At 46.2% G+C, this 17,744-nt stretch overlaps 3 protein-coding genes across 3 annotated transcripts; all 3 read left to right on the forward strand.

Moving 5' to 3' along the window:
• The first annotated feature begins 233 nt into the window (after nt 1-233).
• LOC100501576 (Polyketide cyclase/dehydrase and lipid transport superfamily protein) lies at nt 234-5,659 on the forward strand. The gene is made up of 6 exons (NM_001196267.1): nt 234-684; nt 1,412-1,571; nt 2,400-2,576; nt 2,652-2,735; nt 4,665-4,746; nt 4,888-5,659. Exons 1-6 carry the CDS (start codon nt 308-310, stop codon nt 5,322-5,324), a joined length of 1,317 nt encoding a protein of 438 aa, NP_001183196.1. The 5' UTR covers nt 234-307; the 3' UTR covers nt 5,325-5,659.
• Nucleotides 5,660-7,019: 1,360 nt separating this feature from the next.
• LOC541687 (porin 2) lies at nt 7,020-8,350 on the forward strand. The gene is made up of 3 exons (NM_001371614.1): nt 7,020-7,231; nt 7,354-7,604; nt 7,760-8,350. Exons 1-3 carry the CDS (start codon nt 7,105-7,107, stop codon nt 8,126-8,128), a joined length of 747 nt encoding a protein of 248 aa, NP_001358543.1. The 5' UTR covers nt 7,020-7,104; the 3' UTR covers nt 8,129-8,350.
• Nucleotides 8,351-8,546: 196 nt separating this feature from the next.
• Nucleotides 8,547-9,783, forward strand: LOC541900 (tonoplast intrinsic protein 5). Its single transcript, NM_001111566.1, is given in 3 exon segments — nt 8,547-8,725; nt 8,858-9,111; nt 9,218-9,783. Coding segments are annotated over 3 exon segments (783 nt in total). The 5' UTR covers nt 8,547-8,595; the 3' UTR covers nt 9,617-9,783.
• Nucleotides 9,784-17,744: the final 7,961 nt, after the last annotated feature.

Consider the following 17,744-nt stretch of genomic DNA (forward strand, 5'->3'; position numbering starts at 1 on the left):
GAGTTAGATATCAATGCAAGAAATCAGGATACATTTATTAAGATACTAGACTTAGATACAATTTTTATTATATCAAATTGTATCATGCTATTGCTTGTAAATGCGCATATACTGGGCCGGGCGGCCCGTTTTCACACGACGAGCCTCCTCCAAAAACATCCCAAACAACTTTCCCCTCCCCGGCTCCCCACATCTTGTCTGCCACAGTTCCACCTCTCCATTTCGCCGAGGAAGAAAAAGGAAAAAAACACAGAAGGGGTTGGAGAGAAACGGATCAGGGGCGGAAGGTTCCAGCCCTAGCACAGCAATGGCGGGTTGGTGCGAGGAGGCGGTGGCGTTGCTGCAGCGCCCCGCGGCGGCGGAGATGGCCGTCGACGTGCTGCTCTGCGCGGTGCCGATCTGGGCCGCTGTCATGATCGGCCTCGTCGTCGGCTGGTCCTGGCGCCCGCGCTGGACGGGGCTGCTCTTCCTCGGCCTCCGCACCCGCCTCCGCATCATCTGGCTGCCGCCCGGCCTCGGGGCCCGGCGGCTCTGGTTCGCCTGCACTGCGCTCTCCGCCTGCTCCGTCGCGCCCAGGCTCCTCTCCTCCGCATTCCGCCGCTGCAGAGGTAAGCAACAGGACAAGGCCTCCCCTGAGGATACTGCTGCTGTGGCTCGGGACGGCGGAGGTTGCGCCGATGGCAGGTGAGCGTAGTGGTTGAATCTATTTTACATTGTGGCTGGCGGGGTTGGCTGGGTACCGGGGTGGGTGGCGGAAATGCAGCGCCTGTCAATCTTGTCAACTGTCTCTCTTGGAGACCAGTTGTCTTTCAGTTTGAAATTGTATTGAACGATCTTGCGGTTCTTTCATTGGGCGACCCTGTCCTTGTGTTGGAGGCAGTTTAGGAGATTTGAACTTTTTTCCCCTCATGAAAATTACTCTCTTTAAGCTGACTTGATGAACTGACACACATGACGATAGAGTTGGAGTTGAGGGAGTTATTGTATTTTGAATTCGTGACATTGACCGATGTTGGAAACTTGTGCCTTCGCTGATAGAAGAGTCTATAGCTCCGTTCGGTGAAAACTTGCTAGTTATGTAGGCTATATATACTCCCTCGGTCACTCCATTCTTTTTTATTTGTCGCGTTTTAGTTAAAAATTGAAAATAGCGGGCGGCAAATATTCGAGAACGGAGGAGTAGTTTTTTTGGTGATTGGTTACTTTCGTTCGCTTTGCACCATGGAAGGATTCACAACATAAACTTGCCTGCTGCTGGAGTTTCATTGTGGTTGTGGTTTATTTCATCCTTGTTTGGTGGTTCTAGTATGTGTTCTTGCTGTGAACTTGTTCTTGTGGACATAAGAAAACACCACAAGTTCATAATGTTTTGTGAAAACTTAGTTCAATTTTAACATTTTCTGATCGGCAGGACAAATTTTGAGGGTGAACATGATACTGTCACTGAGAAGGACCTAGAACTTCTCCTTCAACTTTTAGATAATAAGGAAAGCGGGGATACAGCTTGGCAGAATTTGATGGAGCGTACAACCTCCAACATGACCTACAAGGCCTGGCGGCGTGAGCCTGAGGTTTGTCTTTCCAGTGGGTTTTGGAAAAAAAATTTAAATGCTGATAATATAGGATATTATAGAAGGTACTTCTACCACAATTCCGAGGTGGTGTATAACCTATTAGTGTCTAACGCAAAGAATAATTCTAGGTGTTTAATTAAATGGCGAAGGAATACAATTTTAATTTTTGAAAGTCCATTCTTGTCGGTTCCCCTTACAGTACATACTATCACTTCATTGGCCAGTGGCATTACACACATCATGAGTCGGTGTTTATTAGTGTAATCCTTGTTAGATTCTAGCATTTCCTTTACTGAATCTCCAGTCTGAAAGTGAACAGACTAAGAAGTAGAAATGAGAGGCAGTAATACTAGAGCTGGTTAGGTGTCTTGAGTAGCACTTCTCAGGTCCTAGGTTCAATTCACTGTGGGAGCGAATTTACACGCTGTGGTTGGGTTGGGGTTACAAAAATCACCTTGTATGTTCTATGCCAAACCATATGTCTAATCGTCTAAGGTCCGCTCTGGTAGTGTTCATTCTCACATGAACTATGGTACCATTGTGTATGAGTGGGGCAAGGTGTTCTCGACCTATGTGAGGTCTTCTTAATGCAATGTCCAGGGGCTGTTTTACCCCGCAGGTCAAGTTTTTTAATATTAGCCTTTTCAACTGAAACAAGAATTCTGAGACTAGATTGTTTGATCACCTCTTTTTGTTCCTTAATCTACATAAATTGGCATGAACAATCAGAAGATTGCAGTTAATCTGTGTAATGACTAAATGGTAAATGCTTTACCATAATTTCTTCGTATACATCAACTGAATTTATTTTAAATGTAATTTTAGGAGGGACCTATAATGTACTGCAGCCGCACTATTTTTGAGGATGCTACACCTGAACTGGTTAGAGATTTCTTCTGGGATGGTGATTTTCGTCTAAAGTGGGATCCCATGCTTGCATACTCCAAATCTTTGGATGAGTTCCCTCAGAATGGAGCAACAATTGTCCACTGGATAAAAAAGGTTTGTCCAGCTTCTGTTGTTCCCTGTTTATGTTCATGTTAAACTCTCAATTCCAACATGTTGTTTGTTTTCCAGTTCCCATTCTTTTGCAGTGACCGTGAATACATCTTTGGAGGACGCATATGGGAATCTGGGAAGACTTACTATTGTGTTACAAAGGTATGTTTATACAGTGTTTTATTCAGATAAGCCCTATTTGGTTGAGCTGTTGTATTTGAAAAAGCTGATGTGAGCTATGAGCCATAGAAAAGTTGATGTGAAGTGTTTGCTGTGACTGAGAAACCTGAAAGCCGTTTGGTTGAATAACTGTAGCTTTTGAAAAAACTGTGCTCAGTCTAACTCACTTGCGAGTGGAGCTCACAAGTCATCCACTTAACTTCTTGTCTCTCTCACTTACAAGCGGACCCTGCTTATCAGAGTCACGCCTTCATCTTCCTCGCCGCACTAGGGCAGATGCCTCGCAGGAGCTACTCACCTGCACCAGAGCTGCCTGGGAAAAGGCCGCGCGTCGTGGCCGCTGCCGGGGCAGGGACACGGACCCGGGCCTTGCCCATGCCGGGGTGGGGGCACCGGCAAGTATGCACCCACGCCGGCTGTCAGGGTCACACATGGACCTCCCACCAATAATGTTCTTGCTCGTGAGACGGAGGAGGAAGACAAGTCGCTCGATGGAAAAAGAACGAATCAATAACTTTCATAGCCACTGGCAGGTGGTTGATTTCGTGGACTTTCCGAACTCCATAGCAGATGAAAGCAGGGAGAAGGCTACTGTGAAATTTGGACTGGTCAGAAGCTGTTTTTGGCTGTGGCTTTGGGTGGGAGCCAACCCATCTGGTTGGCTAAAAGCCAAAGCAGGTTGGAAAGCCCAACTAAAGGGGGCCTTACTCATGTAATTATGCTCCCTTTATTATCTTAAAAAAACAATTGTTTAATTAACTGATGTTTTATCCTCTTCCATTTCCCTGCTCAATGGTTATGCTTTACTTTTAGCCTTACACCTACTGCATGAGATTTATATTCCTTTTCGACCCTTCTTTTTCTCTCTCCAAGTGTTTGCTTACTCTTTATTTAATACTCCCTCCATCCCATCAAATAAGGCATCTATTTTTTTTGGCAAAGTCTTCAGAGTGAAACTTTGACCATTAATTTCTTTTCAAATGTGACGTCAACAAATACAAATTGAGCATCATATTAAATTATTTTTGAATACAAATTCAAGTATATAACATGCATACACTAAAAATATATGTTTTTGCTGAATTGTTGGTAAATTTTTTAAAGTGTTGACTTTTCTAAAAATATGCACGCCTTATTTTACGGGATGGGGAGGGAGTATAGGATTCTTGTTCTGCACTTCTCTGCTGTTTGAACGTAGCCTGCAAAATTTCTCAGAAGCGGCATTGTAATTGATCTGGACCTAATATAAATGCTTCTTTTCCAAAAGAGTGATAATTTTCATGAGTTTTATTTTTTTAGGCATCCGCAAAACAGTAACCCAAAACTGACGACTACTCAGATAGTAAACTGTTTATTATCTTCCTGCATGATGTGTTGAAGTTACTTGTCAGTGCCTTATAAAAGTGAACTGCTTGCACAATTTCATCAGCACCTTTTAGATTTTATGGGATGCTAAAGTTATTACTTATTAGGTTTCTAGGTTTGGGAGGTGATGAGCATACATTAATCACTATGTTCTTTTTCTGACTAATATGACTTTTTGGAAAACAAACAATGGACTTGTATCACATGAAGAGAACATTACACTGGGTCATTTACTATTGATAGCAGCTGATATGACATAAGAGCACATCTTAGTATTTAAATATAGATTTAACTGAGAATCAAGACTCAACCAACACACTACAAGCATCTTACTTTTACCTATTAAATTCTCACACACATCTTTCTAAGAAACTAATCTCAGGTCTCACTATATTATAGTGACATGCCTGCATTGTCTGGTATGTTTGCGAAATATGGATAAGATTCACAAGGGTTTCAATATATTAAAATCACTGTGTAGAAAATGTTTGCTAACATCCTATGTAAGTGCATATATGTGAGCGCTCAGCAACCTCCATTTGGCAGGGTGTTCCATATCCATCATTGCCCAAGAAAGAAAAACCAAGGCGTGTGGAGTTGTACTTCTCAAGTTGGCGTATTAGAGCTGGTAAACCCTTTTCTCAGTAGCTAGTATCATTTTGGTGTCTTGAGCTGTGTTTGTCCTGAACATGAAAGGTTTCCAGTCAGGCACGAGCAGAAATGCTTAGACCTTAACGCTACAATCATATTCTTTGTTTGTGAAATGCAGTTCAATCGCCTAAACATGTGGGTCAGCAATCTGCGTGCGAAGTAACTTTGGTTCACTATGAGGACATGGGCATACCAAAAGATGTAGCCAGGGTTGCTGTTCGCCACGGCATGTGGGGTGCTGTGAAGAAACTTCAGTCTGGGTTCAGAGCGTACCAGCAAATGAGAGACACAGAAAATACCCTGTCACACAGCGCCATTATGGCTCGAATGACCACCAGGGTATCCATCACGGCTTCGAATGGTGGCTTAGACCATGACCTCTCCATCGCCGATAAAATCAGTGGCGAGAATGACAGCTCCCATGCAGTTCAGCATGGTTTTGACTGGAAGTGGGTGGTTTTTGGTGGTGCGGTGGCTGCGGTTTGTGTGCTCAACACCGGACTGGTAGGCAAGGTCCTGTTGCTTGGAGCAGCGAGACGGCAGGCAAAGAAGTGATGTGAGGAGCAACCTTCCAGCCTCTGCAGAAAGGCATTCGTCAGGCTGTAGCTACAACCGTACAGGCAAAAAGTATTGAGGAAATAGGTGGGGTTCGACAGATATAATTGCAATGTGTAATTTTGGATTGTGCACTTGTGCAGTAGATGTAGCATGCTTGCTACCATAACAGATTCCGCTGTATCAGGAATCGCTGGCTAATACTCCGTATATCTGAAGATCTAAGAGGTCACTGCATGTTTGCAGCTTTCTATGTTCGATATACGTATAACGGCACTGCATGTTATAAGAGAAATCCATTCTCTGACACTGAACAGCCTTTTAACATTTCTTTCTGAGGCTGTCATTAGGTCCTGGTGCCATGTCATATGAAACGGTGGCGACAGAAGGAACCGCCCCCGCTATTTTTTTGCGTAATGCTAAGTCCCTGCTACGCAGGTGACAAACATATTTCACGTAAATCGATCCATGAAGAACTTGCAAGCATTTATAATATTTCACAGGAAAAAGGCGCGTGATCAAAATTGCTTACATTATTGCAGCGTGACGAATCATCAGAAAATAGTATTTATGATAAAACCCCAGGTCGGATCAGAGAAAGTTTAGGGAATATTCCCACTGATCAGTGGCCCAAAACGTATTGTCACCCACGCAAGCGACGCATAAGTCTTTTTTAGTATTATTGAAAAGTGAGTTGTAGGAAACTCTAAACAGATATATAGACTGAACAACCATAAAGGATAGCATAAAGAAATAAGGCCCTTTAGGCGTCATCGTCGTTTGTGCAATGAAGCCACTGCTTCTCATGAGAGCACTGTCATCACCTTGCAACTGGCAGTTTTCAATTGCTGTACCAGCGCAAGATCCACATATTAATCTTGTACGCCTCACCTGCCCCAAATGGAGGATGTTCACTGGATTGCTGTCCCAATCCAACCATCTCCTTATCCGCTTTATATCACAGCTTTAACATGAATGATAAATATCGCTGAACACAAGAGGTGTTGCAATTTTAATCTAGGCGACAACTTACTCGGTCAAATTCTCAGGCCGAGGTCCGAGGAATTTCTCTTTTGTTGCAGGAGAACCAAAGTCCCATGAATGAACTATGAAGCAGCAGCTCGGTAATGGATAATGATCCACCGACTACGCTGCTTCCAGCAGCATAGTACAGCACGTACTAGCTTGTTTTTCCTCAGTTTGGTTCAAACGTCCGTATTACTATAGTCGTGTTACTATAGTTGTGTATGTGCATAATTGTTTTATTTTCATTTTTTTACCGCCTAAAAAATTTCCTGGCAAACAAAGCTCTTGTCACCCCTCCTAAAAAAATAGATCAGTAGATACACGGTAGAAATAAAGGATCAATTCACATATCACACCGCGCCGCCATTGATTTGTTTAGGCAAGAGATATCACTGTATGCTCCAAGGTCTTGTTCCTCCTCGCTGTCTCATGGCGTATCCTAACGTGCGTGTCTCGACCTGAAGAACCACAACTACACATCAATTCAGCGAGTTAGGGCGGTTGGTCGACCAGTGTCAGCCACAAAACGCGGCCAAAATTTAAATTATCAATCATGTGGTGATCATTGCGCACCGCCCATAGTATTGTAAGGCACATCCGAGGCAAGGCAGCGCATTATGACGTGTATTTAAGGAGACTAAGCTGAAGGAACTCTCGCATCAGCGGCCTGATAAGCTATAGCCATCTTCTTCTCTGAATTCCAGTCCAAGGGCCGGAATACCGTCAGAGGGAGTGGGAGAGGGGGGGAAAAAAGATGGTGAAGCTCGCATTTGGAAGCTTTCGCGACTCTTTGAGCGCCGCGTCGCTCAAGGCCTATGTGGCCGAGTTCATTGCCACGCTGCTCTTCGTGTTCGCCGGCGTCGGGTCCGCCATTGCCTACTGTGAGCTTTAATTTTCTACTGCCTCCTCTCATACCCCGTTTCGCTTTCCAGTTTCCACCCCGCGGCGACGACCATGTATTCCTGGCAGGCTTACCTCAGATTATTAAATTCGTCTCGTGCAGCGCAATTGACGAAGGGCGGCGCTCTGGACCCCGCCGGCCTGGTGGCCATCGCCATCGCCCATGCGTTCGCGCTCTTCGTCGGCGTCTCCATGGCCGCCAACATCTCCGGCGGCCACCTGAACCCCGCCGTCACCTTCGGCCTCGCCGTCGGCGGCCACATCACCATCCTCACCGGCATCCTCTACTGGGTTGCCCAGCTTCTCGGCGCTTCCGTGGCGTGCTTTCTCCTGCAGTACGTCACCCACGGACAGGTTCGGTTCGACGGCTCGACCAGTCTTGGCGCGTTACCGTAGCAGCTGTGTATTTTTTCTTTCACTGCGCACCTCCTCAGCTCAGCTCCCGGAAGAGAAGAGAGAAGGCGGATTAAGTAAAGTGGAGCTTAACGAACGAACTGTGTGCTGTGCAGGCTATCCCGACGCACGGCGTCTCCGGGATCAGCGAGATCGAGGGCGTGGTGATGGAGATCGTGATCACCTTCGCGCTGGTGTACACCGTGTACGCCACCGCGGCCGACCCGAAGAAGGGGTCCCTGGGCACCATCGCGCCCATGGCCATCGGCTTCATCGTCGGCGCCAACATCCTGGCCGCCGGCCCCTTCAGCGGCGGCTCCATGAACCCGGCCCGCTCCTTCGGCCCCGCCGTGGCGGCCGGTAACTTCGCCGGCAACTGGGTGTACTGGGTCGGCCCCCTCGTCGGCGGTGGCCTGGCGGGGCTCGTCTACGGCGACGTGTTCATCGCCTCCTACCAGCCGGTCGGCCAGCAGGAGTACCCATGAAAGTCCGGATGAGCTAGCCCGATCGATCCGTCTGTGTTGATTTCACCATCGTCGTCGTCGTGTCATCTGGCGCTTCGTGCTGTGATCATGTTTTGTCCTGTTTGCATTTCCCAACGTCTGGTTTTCATTTCCATTCACCAACGGTGCCAAGATGCCGTAAGCAAGCGAGAGAAGTGTTCGGTCTGTATCTGTATAAATGCAATGCACAGTTCGGCGTTTCCATGAACGAATTTTCACATGTGCGTGTGTATACCTAACGGGTGCGTGAACTTTGGAACGGGCACGCGCGGCAGCAACCGCTGCGAACTACCCAGGCGTCGTTTCACTCTTCGGACGCGGCCCTCTCTCCGATCCCTCGCTCTCGCTATATATAAAACTCCGGAACACACAGAGCCTACGTGCGGGATTATTCGTGCGCGCGCAGGATAGTACACTGAAAAACAACGAAGAGCGAGAGCCTCTCCGCCATGGCGTCGAACAACCTCCTCGTCGACTTGAAGCGCTGCTTCTCGGCGCCGTCGCTCCGTTCCTACCTCGCCGAGTTCATCTCCACCTTCCTCTTCGTGTTCACCGCCGTCGGCTCAGCCATCTCCGCCCGTACGTCAAGTTTCCCCGCATTCCATTTCCATCCATGAATGCGCACATGAGTTGATAGTTGATACAGAACTGTAACTACGGACGGTTTTCTGATCTCCGCGCGACTGCGTTTGTAATGTGTATGTTTGCCAGGGATGCTGGCGACGCCGGACGTTACCAGCAGCGCCTGGCCCCTGGTGGCCACCGCCGTCGCGCAGGCGTTCGGGCTCTTCGCCGCGGTGCTCATCGCCGCCGACGTCTCCGGCGGCCACGTCAACCCTGCCGTCACGTTCGCGTACGCCATCGGCGGCCGCATCGGCGTCCCGAGAGCCATCTTCTACTGGGCGTCGCAACTGCTCGGCGCCACCTTCGCATGCCTCTCCCTCAACCTCTTATCCGCCGGCGAGGCATGTGCATGTCTTCGTAACCGCTCTCGCTTCCTACCTGCAAACTACACTGTCGTTTCTCACACTGACCCATCGATGAACGTACGCTACGCACGTTGTCGCGCAGGAGGTGCCGACGACGAGGATCGCGGTGGCGATGACCGGGTTCGGTGGCGCGGTGCTGGAGGGCGTGCTCACGTTCCTGCTGGTGTACACGGTGCACGTGGTCGGGGAGCGCGAGCCTCGCTCGCGCGGCGGCGACGGCAAGCGGGAGTTCGCGGCCACGGCGCTGGGCGCGCTGGCTGTTGGGCTCACGCAGGGCGCGTTCGTGCTTGCCGCGGGCGCGCTGACGGGCGCGTCCATGAACCCGGCACGCTCGTTCGGGCCGGCCGTCGTCAGCGGCCACTTCAAGAACCAGGCCGTGTACTGGGCCGGCCCGATGGTCGGCGCGGCCGTCGCCGCGCTGGTGTACCAGATCATGGCGTGCCCGAGCGTGACAGGGAACGTGGAGGCGGTGGTCGTTTGACAAGCTAGTGTGCAACTGTGCATCCATTCGTTGTGGTTGTGAATGAGTCGATGGATCTAAATGTGTGTGTGTGTGAGAGAGACCATGATGACATTGTGTTTGTAATTAGTTTGTCCAGTGGGCTTTCAGTTCCGTCGCGTTGCTGTACTGAAATAGTTTGTTGTACGAATGATGATCCCGAGCATATATTTACCGTTGATTCCCCGGATGAGCATTATGCGCCGTCAGATAAACCCGGTCACCAAATTACTTATTTTAATTCATCAATGTTGTTCGCGACATATAATCCTCATCCAAAACTGACAAACCGCAATGCACGCCCCATCGGCTAGCGGCCATAAACTCCAGCTCCGGCACGAATGTAAAAGCGTGACACTTTCTCCCAAGAAAGACCGTTTCTCTTGGCGGTTGCTAATGGACGTTCCTGTTCGCGCTACCAACGCAACGATTTGGGGTTCTCTCTCTCATCAACATTGGACTAGCGGTACAACCCTGAAGTTGACATACACTGGAAGTATTTTTTTAGTTTCTAAAGTTTCAGAGTATTTTATGTTTTAAGGTGTTTAGTTACTTTCTAAAACTATGATTTCAAAACCATAGTATTCTAATTACTATGGTATTTTTGAAATATTGAAAACTGCACTTCAATCCAAAGTTTTCATTACATGACTAGCTTTTATTTAAATATTATGGTTTACAACACCGTATTCAAACAATGTTTCTAAGACCATGAATTTTTTAGAGTTGACCAAAACTATGATATTGTCATGGAAATTGTAAAATATATATAATATTGTCAAACCATGATTCTAAGAAATATTATTGACAACAGGCTCTACATTATTATCTATACTAATAACAATAACAAAAAGATCAATGACTCGCACGGCACGGAGTTGCTACTCAAATCATCGATAGTAATTACATCGTCAAATAAAAAAATTTACAGGTCGGCAATGGTTAAATAAATATTTTATAAATTCTTTTCGACAAGAAAAGATTATCCGACATAATTAATTGATTGATTGTCAGTTTATCAATAGGAATTGATTGTAAACAACGACTCAGAAGCAGCAGGTGAGGCGAGACGGGATGGTGGTCTACGTAGTTCATGCGAGGAGAAAGCGGCGAGGTTGGAGAGGCGGCGACACATCAGTCACCAGTAGGAATCTCGTGCGCCTGGCAAACCGGTCGGCCCCAGCCATACCATCTGGCGTGTTCGGCTGGCTACAAGCCGACACTGTTGCAGCTGTTTGGACTGCTGCAGCTGCAATCCATAGAGAGAAAAATACTGTAAAAGCCGCAGCCGCAGCCGGATTGCAGCCGCAGCAAGCCGCAGCGAACAAGCTGATCGTCTTCGTTCTTTAGTGGTGTCATCTCACTGTTACACACTGGAGGCCGACCCGTGTGCCGATTTTTTTCTTTTTTAGCCCTATTTTTGAAAAATATTTACGTTTGGACCCCCAGAAATTTTATATGCAAGTTTCGACCCAATACTCGGCGCCATAGGCTGTGGCGCCGAGGTAACACAGCTCGGCGCCACAGCCTATGGTGCCGAGGTGTGGCGTGGCAGCAACGGCTCCCTGCGTCTAGGACTGACATGACACTGACGCGACGCCGATGCGGCCTCGTAGCTCGGCGCCACAGATCTTGGCGCCGAGCTACGTACGCCTATAAAAACGGCCGCGCTGCTGGCCGAGAGCAGCACATTTCCTCTCATTTCAAAACTTCGTCAAAATTTGCTGGATTCAAAGATTCGAGTTGGTTCACTTCGTAGACCAAGGTATGGTGCCCAACTGATTCGTTTTGTATATTGGGTTGTTAGTTTCATAGTTGTTCATAGTTTCATAGTTTGATAGTTTGTATAAATCTATTATATTATCATTTCGATTATTAGTTTCATAGTAGCTCATAATATATATAGTATCATTAATATAATGAGTATATTTTATTTGATAGTTTGTGTAAACCTATTATAAAGCATATTAGGTACAAGTGATAATTATAATCGTTTATTAGATGAAAGACATGTACCGAGAGTCGTTGTGGCAGAAGAGAGGTCGTCCTCGGGAGTTATATCCGGATGTATCTAGTAAGGATGCTCCTGTTCCTCCTGAACTCCCCGTGCCTAACTGTGACTGTGGCAGACTGGCTTGGGTATGTCAATCCAAACATCCAGACACGACTGCTCGCTGCTTCTACCTTTGTGGCGGTTTTGACGTACGTAGCTTATGACTTGTGACTTAATTTTGTTCGCATTTATTATTTAGTAGATGTGTAATAGTGCTTCGTTCCATTGTTTTAGGGGCACCTGAGGTGTTTCTTTTTCCAGTGGATCGACGGTCCTGATAAATTTGACCCTCAATATCTTCTTTTCGCTAATTGATTGTGTGGAAGGACTAGTCATGAGTGTTTTAAGCATTAGGTACCTCCTCTCCCGAATCCTCCACCAATGACGGATGCGGAGAAGGAGGTAGCAACAGAAAGACGGATGGACTCACCGCCTCGATGCGATTGTGGAGACCGTGCTGTCATCGACGAAGACCATGAGAAGCAGTTCTGTTGTCCGAACATTGATTATGTGAGCCCATCGATACGCTAAATATTGATACGCTAAATGTATAAACTAGTTATTTTTTTACAATAAATTACTAATTTATTTTCTTGCAGCCATATGGGTGGCGTAAGTGTCGTTTTAGAGAGTGGTTATATGGTCCTTTGTCCCATTGGCCAGAGCTAGAGGTAAAGGAAAAGAAAAAAAATCAGTGGGCGGAAGAGTTGAAATTTGATCCAGTACTCTGCAAATGTGGTATTGAAGTTAAGTATGGATTAGTTCTTTCTGAGCTTGGTGTTGGATATTTTTGTGGACATATGGTCGATTACGATGAGGTTGGTATTTATTTATTTATTTTTGCACCAGCTGTAATGTTATAGCGGTACTTACTATTTTTTTGTAGGAGACGAGGAAATGCAGTTGGGAGAGTTACGACGACAAAGGAGAGGTGATGCGCACAATAGAGTCCAAGAGACTAATGGGACAGAAGATGCGTTGTGGATCTCAGCTCATCGATTCGTACATTAACGATCGCATACGCGACATGCGTAGGGACGCAAAATCTGCCTTTTATGATAGCCCGAAGCGTGCAGAGTATAGGAGGTTGAAGGCGGCAGATGAGAAGAGAGCACATGATGTAAGGGAATGGGAAGCGGCTCGAGCCGAGAAACAAATGTTGGATAATCTTGTTGATCGCCTCAAGGGAAGTGAGTGAGAAAAATGATACTATAATTATGTTAGTACAATTTATTTATCTTGACTTTGCTAACTTATTTTGCTCATTATATTTGCATAGATTGGATGTGGCGTAAACTATTTGGCCGATGAGGCGCATGCAAGATATGTTCAGGATAAAATGTCGACGGTTGAGCTGATGGAGGAGGAGGAGGAGGAGGACACACCTAGATTGAGTGAGCTTATCGCTCTCGCAGAGGCAGGATTACATGAAGAAGAGGAGGATGACACATCAAGGTTGAGTGAGCTCATCGCACTAGCTGAGGCAGGATTACGTGCTCAAGAGGAAGATGACGAGTTTATGTCTCAGGCCACCGAAGAGGTAGAGGCGGCTTATTACAAGAAGGAGTCTGATGAGGCTGAGGATGAGCTAGTCTTCCAAGCTGCAGATGAAGCAGAAGCCAATTATTACAAGAGAACTGTTGACAAGTGTGATGCAGGACAATGCAGCAAGTGGAATGAGGTTGTCGTTGAGGATTGCACGACGGATGACTCCAAAGATAAGTTACTTATAGATTGTGATTCTGATTGAAGAAACTTGTAGCCTGTTATGTAGTATTTTCGTATCCAAAATAATTTAGAACTCTACTTGAATATCTAAAATAGTTTAGAACTCCGAAGATGAGTTACTTATTGCTTGTCATGTTTTTTACAATTGTAGCATCCCAAAAATTCAAATCCTGAAATTTTCTCAAACTCGCTCTAAATTCAAAATGAATTTCAAATTTCATTTCAAAATGTTTGTTTGCGAGTTGATATCAGCAAATAAAATATAGTGGTCTATATTCTCTCCAAAATCCTCCTCAAATATCCTACAAATATTTCTCCAGTGATCCCCCTCAATTTCTTTCCAGAAATACCGCCTAGATATTTCTCGAGTAACCCCCTTCAAGTTCTTTCCAGAAATACTGCCCAAATATTCCACCGATATATCTCCAGGTATTTTCCTCTTGAGAAATACCTTTAGAATCATTTTTCAAGTCCCTACAAATATTTTCTTCATAACTTTCCTCATGCTCATACGTATATGTATGCCTCCAGTGTCATACGGTGAGCTCTACAAGCAAATCTAACTTATACAAGGCAAATACATGCTAACCTCCCACTAATCCTCTCATCCCTCCCCCTAATCCCCCCACCATGGCTATAAATAGAGGGGCAAGGGCCTCCTCTCATCCCACCCCAAGCCATTTCATGGCAACTCTCTTCCCCCCCACACACACCCACTCCATGTTCCACACAAGCACACACTAGCACAAGGATCGTTCGATCGTTCTTCGATCGTTCGTCCCCTGTTCTTAGTTTGTTCGTTCGTTCGTCCGATCGTTCGTCCGATCGTTCATGGTTCGTTCGTCCGTTCGTCCGATCGTTCGATCGTTCGTCCGTTCGTTCGTCCAAATAATCTTTTTCCTACCGTTATGCTGCCGAAATTCCGATCGTTCGTTCGTTCGATCATTCGATCGTTCATCCTTCGTTCATAGTTCCTATTCATCGTTCATCGTTCGTTCATAGTCCCTATTCATCATTCTTCCAGATAATCTTTGTCCTGCCGTTATGCTGCCGAAATTCCGATCGTTCGTTCGTTCGATCGTTCATCGTTCGTTCATAGTTCCTATTCATCGTTCATCGTTCGTTCATGGTCCCTATTCATCGTTCTTCCAGATAATCTTTGTCCTACCGTTATGCTGCCGAAATTCCGATCGTTCGTTCGTCCGATCATTCGATCGTTCGTCCGTTCGTCCAAATAATCTTTTCCTGCCGTTATGCTGCCGAAATTCCGATCGTTCGTTCGTCCGATCATTAGATCGTTCGTCCGTTCGTTCATAGTTCCTATTCATCGTTCATCGTTCGTTCATAGTTCCTATTCATCGTTCATCGTTCGTTCATACGACTATTCACCATCACTATTCACCGTTACTATTCATCATTACTATTCATTGACACTATTCACCATCGTTACTATTCAGTGTTACTATTCATCATCGTTACTATTCATCGATGATATCTATAATTACTTTTCCGTCGCCACTATTCATCGTTACTAATCATCGTTACTATTCATCGGTCATCTAGTTATCCCAAATTTCAACTACTCATCCATCATGCTGTCCAGTCCACCTAAGACCAGCCAGACCCATATTCCAGTCATACAAACTCCGGTGACTGTGATTTTCCTTCCAGTAGGGAACTTCCCATCTGGTCACCCATCCCGGGTTTCTCCAAGTTGAGCACGCTTAACTTTGAGATTCCTTTGAACCAGGCTTCCAAACTCAAATTCCAAAAATTCTTGTTTCTAAATTCTTATCGAATTATTCTCTATCCAACCATGTCATCCCTTAATCCTGGTCCATATTCTAGAAAACTCCCAAAATACTCTTGTCCCATATTCTGCCTATAACTCTCCTGTTCATACTAAGTCAGACGATTCATTCGTCACTATTCTCACCAACAGTGAACTTCACTGTGCTACACCACATACACCCAGCTATAAATACACCCAGCTACCCTCTCCCTCTCCACACACACTCAACACCCTCAGCCAAGGCAAACACCCCACCCACTCAGTTACTCTGCTCTGCCGGCTACACGCATAGTGTCGCTTTGCCTCCAGTCCACCCTCCTGGTAAGCACCTCCGCTCCACCACTAGTAGTATCTCAACACCACATGACACATATTCTACTCAAGACTCTACCCATCCATATATCACTATTCTGACCACTATACTAAATATTTGTTGGTATACTTGCTTGTTTGTATGTTTGCTTATTCATGTTGCATAGTTATCGGAGCGTTCGTGCCGTCTCGTGGAGGCCAGATCTGCAAGTCTACACCAGGCGGTGGAGCCAGAAGCCAGTTCCGCGAGCTCTCCTTCCCCTTCGCCGAATAAGCACGGCAAGCTCACTGGATCCCTTTGATGCATAAATTACCTATGTTTTTCAACCACAACCCTCAGCCTGTTATTTTATGCATGATATGATTTTGAGACAAGTTATTATGGCCACCCAGCCGCTTGCCGCAATCAATCCCTGATATATATGTTCCAAATGATTTGAGAACAGGTGTGAGTTTTCAAAAGAAAATGCTTTTCAAAATGTGTGTGATGAAGGGTTTTCACCCTTATCACCTTGTGAGTGGGATAATCAGGGACTCCCTGGTTTAGGGGAGGGCCTAAGGTGTTGGCTCAGCTGGTTTAGGCGTGAGCAGAAGGATTGTCCCCTCATATAAGGACCGGTTTGTCATCTTCACTACCTGTACTCTTTAATAGTACAACCACTCGAGACTGTGTGGGCAGTCACTCAATCTGAACTCGTACGGTCCAACCCCAGGGTTATGAAGGCTGGGGAGCAACGGGAGGATAAGGAGGGGGGAAAGTTTTGTCCGGTTTGGACATGGTGGTGGCCTGACTCCTTCCGGTATAACCGTTAAGGTTAGGACGTGCGGGGAAAGAAAGAGATTCGGATTCGGATCTCATTGATCATGAGATCGCAGAGCCGGACTAGTGGGTAAAGTGTACCCCTCTGCGCAGAGTTCAAACCTATTCGAATAGTCTGTGTCCACAGTAATGGACGAGTCTGGTATGGTATGGCAATTAATGTTTTGTTTTCAAAAAAAAAGAGATGGTTTTGAGAAAAGTGGTTTTTAAAAGGTTCGGCGGTTGAGCCGTGAGCTATGGTGGACGGGAAGTCCAGTAGTTGTTTTTGAAAATGAAAACCAGTGGGAACTGCTGAGATACCTGGATGGTTTAGTCCAGGGGATTTTGTTATAATACTAAAAAACTTCTTGCTCCTTTTGGAGAGGATGCGCTTTGCAAAAGTACAAAATGTTTTTCAAAACAACCCTGCATAAAATATTGCTGTTTCTGCAAAATATTCTGAGCTCCACATATTCCATGCATTATATCTGATTTCCCCATTCCGCGGGTGAAGGTGGGCTGCTGAGTACGTTTGTACTCACCCTTGCTTATTTGTTGTTTTTCAGAAAAAGGAGATCGGGTAAGAGTTACGCCTGTTCCCAACCTTGCCTGTGGCTGTTGGACCGCTGATTTGCTTCGCTGCGTATATTGGGCTGCTTCAGCCCCACTCTGATGATATGTCCCGAGTTGTGGACCAACTCTTAAAGTTGTTCGCCACCTTTATAGGTTTGTCTCGTTTAAGCAGATCTGGAATCATCTGATGTATAAATGTGTTTACTAGCCTCCTGGGACTAGTAATTGTATCACATTTGAGTCCCAGAGGATTGGGACGCTTCAGGTGGTATCGGAGCTGTTAGGTTGGCCGCAGGACGTAACCCTTAGCCTGATCAAAAGTTTTTGAGTCAAAACTATTTTCTTAAAAAAATTCTTGCTCTCATCCCTTCATTTCAAAAATGTTTTCCCCCTTTCCTTCTCTCAGAAGTCAGATGGAGGTTCGCTGCCAAACCAGCTTGTGCCAGAATGAAGATGGTTTCCCCAAGTTGCTGAGAGCATGCACAGTTCGCCTCGGAATCAGGAGCCAGCCGGAGTATGATGGTCGTGAATTCGTCGAGCATGGCATAGAGAAGTGTGTCGTGACTGTATACATTGGATCCAGTCTGCACCATGTGGAATGGAGTGTCACTGCTGCTGGGCACAGATTCAAAGACACCTGCCAAGTCGTCGCTCGCAAGGCATTGAGGGCCCTGTGTCAGATCTATGAAGAAGAAGTGGCCGACACACCGCTTAGATTCTTTCCGCCCTTTTAGAGAGACCGTCCCGCTTGGATGGCCAGGATGCGTGCATTGGAGGAGCAGCAGCTGCTTGAGGACGACCCCACAATTGTGTACCTCACTGCATACCTGCTCACCCTAGATGCCCAGTATGA

This window comes from Zea mays, chromosome 10, assembly GCF_902167145.1.
Source record: "Zea mays cultivar B73 chromosome 10, Zm-B73-REFERENCE-NAM-5.0, whole genome shotgun sequence".
Classification (NCBI taxonomy): Eukaryota; Viridiplantae; Streptophyta; class Magnoliopsida; order Poales; family Poaceae; genus Zea; species Zea mays.

Coding starts and splice junctions, on each gene's coding strand:
- LOC100501576 (NM_001196267.1), top strand. CDS start 308: ATGGCGGGTTGGTGCGAGGAGGCGGTGGCGTTGCTGCAGCGCCCCGCG. Junction 685..1,411: donor GGAGGTTGCGCCGATGGCAG/GTGAGCGTAGTG, acceptor TCTGATCGGCAG/GACAAATTTTGAGGGTGAAC. Junction 1,572..2,399: donor CCTGGCGGCGTGAGCCTGAG/GTTTGTCTTTCC, acceptor ATGTAATTTTAG/GAGGGACCTATAATGTACTG.
- LOC541687 (NM_001371614.1), top strand. CDS start 7,105: ATGGTGAAGCTCGCATTTGGAAGCTTTCGCGACTCTTTGAGCGCCGCG. Junction 7,232..7,353: donor CGGGTCCGCCATTGCCTACT/GTGAGCTTTAAT, acceptor CGTCTCGTGCAG/CGCAATTGACGAAGGGCGGC. Junction 7,605..7,759: donor AGTACGTCACCCACGGACAG/GTTCGGTTCGAC, acceptor TGTGCTGTGCAG/GCTATCCCGACGCACGGCGT.